The 4,448-nt window shown below is 51.6% G+C and overlaps 1 protein-coding gene across 1 annotated transcript in view; it reads left to right on the top strand.

Annotated features, from left to right (window-relative positions):
• Window positions 1-797: 797 nt before the first annotated feature.
• rars1 (arginyl-tRNA synthetase 1) overlaps window positions 798-4,448 on the top strand; it is a gene marked incomplete at its 5' end in the record, with an annotated part of 25,177 nt that continues 21,526 nt past the window's right edge. Inside the window, 2 exons of the mRNA XM_084446029.1 lie at window positions 798-880; window positions 974-1,086. Of these exons, the coding sequence (XP_084302155.1) occupies window positions 798-880; window positions 974-1,086 (196 nt within the window). The remainder of the gene's footprint in view (window positions 881-973; window positions 1,087-4,448) is intronic.

Raw genomic sequence — 4,448 nt, 5'->3', positions numbered from 1 at the left:
TGAGCTTGGGCTGGCTCACACACTGACACACCTCTCCTCCCAGGACCCGGGCCTCAGGCCTGGGGGGGGGGGCCGGGATCATGAACACTCAGGGAGGTAGAGAGGGAGGGAGGGAGCGATGGAGAGAGATGGAGAGAAACAGACGGAGACAGGAAAAGAGAGGGAGAGAAGAGGGTGTTGAAGGGAGCAACAAAGGACACTTAAAGTGATGGAACAGTTATTTTAGTAGCTGCTCTGTTGTCCAGTCAGAGCATGTTGTGTGTGTGTTTGTGTGTGTGTGTGTGTGTGTGTGTGTGTGTGTGTCTGTGTCTGAAAGAGTGAGAGAGATCCCTAGGTTTGAAATCTGAATGAAATTCAGAATGCAGTTTATTTTTAGCTACCAATGTGACTGGGTGGATGGTGTGAGCAGCAGCGCCGTCTTGACCACATGAGCTCACATTCTGCTTATAAAACAAGAAAGGAAGTTGTTTTTTTATGTTTTTTATTCCTTCTGAAACAGTGCTAATATGAATATACACATCTCTAGACCTCAAATACCCACATCCTTTATGGCCGGTATCTCGGGTACCTCGTGGCTTTCACGCACTAGGACCGCGCGGCGCTCAGCCCTCCACCGCGCAGAGCTGCACTGCCTCTTTGTTTGACCACTCCGGAGCGCCCCCCCCCCCTCCCTCTCTCTCTCTCTCCTCCTCCCTCTCTCCCTCCCTCCCTCCTCACTCTGCTCCGCAGTCTTTCTGGATCTCTCGCTTCTTCCCCTCGCGTACCAGACCGGTCTGGATGATTGCAGGGTCAGCGACATGGCTGTGAATCTCAGCGAGAACAGACTGGCCCTCCTTACAGCCTACCAGGATGTTATCAGCGACTCTTCTCCTACCGACTGGTGAGTCCCCTAAAAAAGACTAACTCGCATCTTTCTGCACCCATCGGCTTGTACCGAGTTGTTGTGCCCCTGCGGGGTTTGGTTGTGGGGTAGTCGGGGATGTGGAGAGACCAGAGACGCACAGGACAGGACGGGGAAGCGCACATCCCCCACTGCCAACGGGGCGAGGAGGAGACGCAGCATCCCCGCGGAGCAGGATGGGAAGGGTCCCATCTGGTGACTCCGCTTACGCGCATATCACTGCGGGGAATCTGCGTCGTACTTTCGATTCATTTTTGGTTACACTCCACTTTTATTTGGTATGCGTAATGATTCCAGCTTCTTGCGTGTTCATATACGGGTTCTTTGGTCTCGGAGCGGGTTCTTTAGTAGGCCCTCTTGGTCTGGTTGTCTTTTGTGAAGAGTTGGTGCCATCGCCGGCCTTTGCTCCTGTCTGAGCTGACTGACCACATATTGTGCAACCGGAGGGGGATTCATTGTTTGCTTACAGCGAAATTCTTACTTCGGGGCCACAAAGCAGTTGTTGGTTCCAGCGCGCATGCATGCAGGCGTCCTGCGGGGAAGCGCTGGAAATCATTGCGTTCAGAGTCAACGACGTTTGATTTATGCATCTGTTCCGCCCACCCTTATTGTGAGCCATCTCAATTACGGAGCATCTGTGTTTTGCTCCCCCTCACATCCCGAGCGAGGGAGGGCGGAGACGGGCGAGGCGAGGAGGGTCATATCGGTCGACCGATCCGTCACTACGAGTGTCCCTGGTCTCTCCCTGGTCTCTCTCTGCTCGTCTCAGTCCGCGACCTCAGTGCAGAATGGGGATGAGACGGTCCATTGTGAGGAGGAGGAACACAGTGTGACTGTTTACGGGGCGCGAGGCTCGTCATCCTGGCATTTCAGCGGCCCCGGGGCCTCGCCAGGCTCTTTGTGTCGAGCGGAGATGGGCTGAGCGTGGCTCCCCACCCACCTGTCCTCTTCAGGGTCCAGGCCTCTATTACAGAATCAAACCATCTCTCTCTCTCTCTCTCTCTCTCCCTCTCTCTCTAGGCCTCTATTACAGAATCAAACCATCTCTCTCTCTCTCTCTCTCTCTCTCTCTCCCTCTCTCTCTCCCTCTCTCTCTAGGCCTCTATTACAGAATCAAACCATCTCTCTCTCTCTCTCTCTCTCTCTCTCTCTCTCTCTCTCTCTCTCTCTATCTCTCTCTCTCTCTCTCTCTCTCTCTCCCTCTCTCTCTCTCTCTCTCTCCCTCTCTCTCTCTCTCTCTCTCTCTCTCTCTCCCTCTCTCTCTATCTCTCTCTCTCTCTCTCTCTCTCTCTCTCTTTCTATAACAGCCCTGTTGCATAATTACAACAGCATACTTTCATTTAAGAGTGGACGACTTGTGTGTCTGATAATGAAACATGCATATATTCTATGGTGTAGCACTCGCCTACAGTAGACTAGGTATCTGTAACAGTATACTGGGTTAGTGTATAGTGGGTTAGTGTATAGTGGGTTAGTGTGTACTGGGTTAGTGTGTACTGGGTTAGTGTATACTGGGTTAGTGTGTACTGGGTTAGTGTATACTGGGTTAGTGTGTACTGGGTTAGTGTATACTGGGTTAGTGTAAACTGGGTTAGTGTGTACTGGGTTAGTGTATAGTGGGTTAGTGTATACTGGGTTAGTTTAAACTGGGTTAGTGTGTACTGGGTTAGTGTGTACTGGGTTAGTGTATACTGGGTTAGTGTATACTGGGTTAGTGTATAGTGGGTTAGTGTATACTGGGTTAGTGTAAACTGGGTTAGTGTGTACTGGGTTAGTGTGTACTGGGTTAGTGTATACTGGGTTAGTGTATAGTGGGTTAGTGTATACTGGGTTAGTGTAAACTGGGTTAGTGTGTACTGGGTTAGTGTGTACTGGGTTAGTGTATACTGGGTTAGTGTATACTGAGTTAGTGTATAGTGGGTTAGTGTATAGTGGGTTAGTGTATAGTGGGTTAGTGTATACTGGGTTAGTGTATACTGGGTAAGTGTATAGTGGGTTAGTGTATACTGGGTTAGTGTATACTGGGTAAGTGTATACTGGGTTAGTGTATACTGGGTTAGTGTATACTGGGTTAGTGTGTACTGGGTTAGTGTATACTGGGTAAGTGTATAGTGGGTTAGTGTATACTGGGTTAGTGTATACTGGGTTAGTGTATAGTGGGTTAGTGTATACTGGGTAAGTGTATAGTGGGTTAGTGTATACTGGGTTAGTGTATACTGGGTAAGTGTATAGTGGGTTAGTGTATAGTGGGTTAGTGTATACTGGGTTAGTGTATACTGGGTTAGTGTATACTGGGTTAGTGTATAGTGGGTTAGTGTATACTGGGTAAGTGTATAGTGGGTTAGTGTATAGTGGGTTAGTGTATAGCTGGGTTAGTGTATACTGGGTAAGTGTATAGTGGGTTAGTGTATACTGGGTTAGTGTATACTGGGTTAGTGTATAGTGGGTTAGTGTATACTGGGTTAGTGTATAGTGGGTTAGTGTATAGTGGGTTAGTGTATACTGGGTTAGTGTATACTGGTTAGTGTATAGTGGGTTAGTGTATACTGGGTTAGTGTATACTACAGGTGAGCGCTCCCCTGGTTCTAGTGTTCCACCCTCAGGCTCTACAGGTGAGCGTTCCCCTGGTTCTAGTGTTCCACCACTCAGTCTCTACAGGTGAGCGTTCCCCTGGTTCTAGAGCGTTCCACCCTGGCGGTGTTTGTATTTGCTTGTTTATCAGATGATGGGGAGAACGTGGGGACGCAGAGCCCCCCGGGGATGAGTCCATTATTAACACCTGGACTGAGGGGAACAAAGACTGGGCTGACCCCAAACCACCCCATGCTCCCCTCTGTCTGACCTGCCCCTCTACCTGCCCCTCAGTCTGACCTGTTCCTCTAACTGCCCCTCAGTCTGACCTGCCCCTCAGTCTGACCTGCCCCTCAGTCTGACCTGCCCCTCTATCTGACCTGCCCCTCTACCTGCCCCTCAGTCTGACCTGTTCCTCTACCTGCCCCTCAGTCTGACCTGCCCCTCTATCTGACCTGCCCCTCTACCTGCCCCTCAGTCTGACCTGTTCCTCTACCTGCCCCTCAGTCTGACCTGCCCCTCTATCTGACCTGCCCCTATACCTGCCCCTCAGTCTGACCTGTTCCTCTACCTGCCCCTCAGTCTGACCTGCCCCTCTATCTGACCTGCCCCTCTGTCTGACCTGCCCCTCAGTCTGACCTGCCCCTCTGTCTCACCTGCCCCTCTATCTGACCTGCCCCTCTGCCCCTCAGTCTGACCTGCCCCTCTGTCTGACCTGCCCCTCTGTCTGACCTGCCCCTCAGTCTGACCTGCCCCTCTGTCTCACCTGCCCCTCTATCTGACCTGCCCCTCTGTCTCACCTGCCCCTCTATCTGACCTGCCCCTCTGTCTCACCTGCCCCTCTACCAGCCCCTCTATCTGACCTGCCCCTCTATCTGACCTGCCCCTCAGTCTGACCTGCCCTTCTGTCTGACCTGCCCCTCTACCTGCCCCTCTGACCTGCCCCTCTGACCTGCCCCTCAGTCTGACCTGCCCT

Source organism: Borostomias antarcticus (genome assembly GCF_949987555.1).
Source record: "Borostomias antarcticus genome assembly, chromosome: 1".
Taxonomy (NCBI): domain Eukaryota; kingdom Metazoa; phylum Chordata; class Actinopteri; order Stomiiformes; family Stomiidae; genus Borostomias; species Borostomias antarcticus.
Note: the sequence above shows the minus strand (reverse complement) of the source record. Positions and strands in the feature narration are given on the sequence as shown.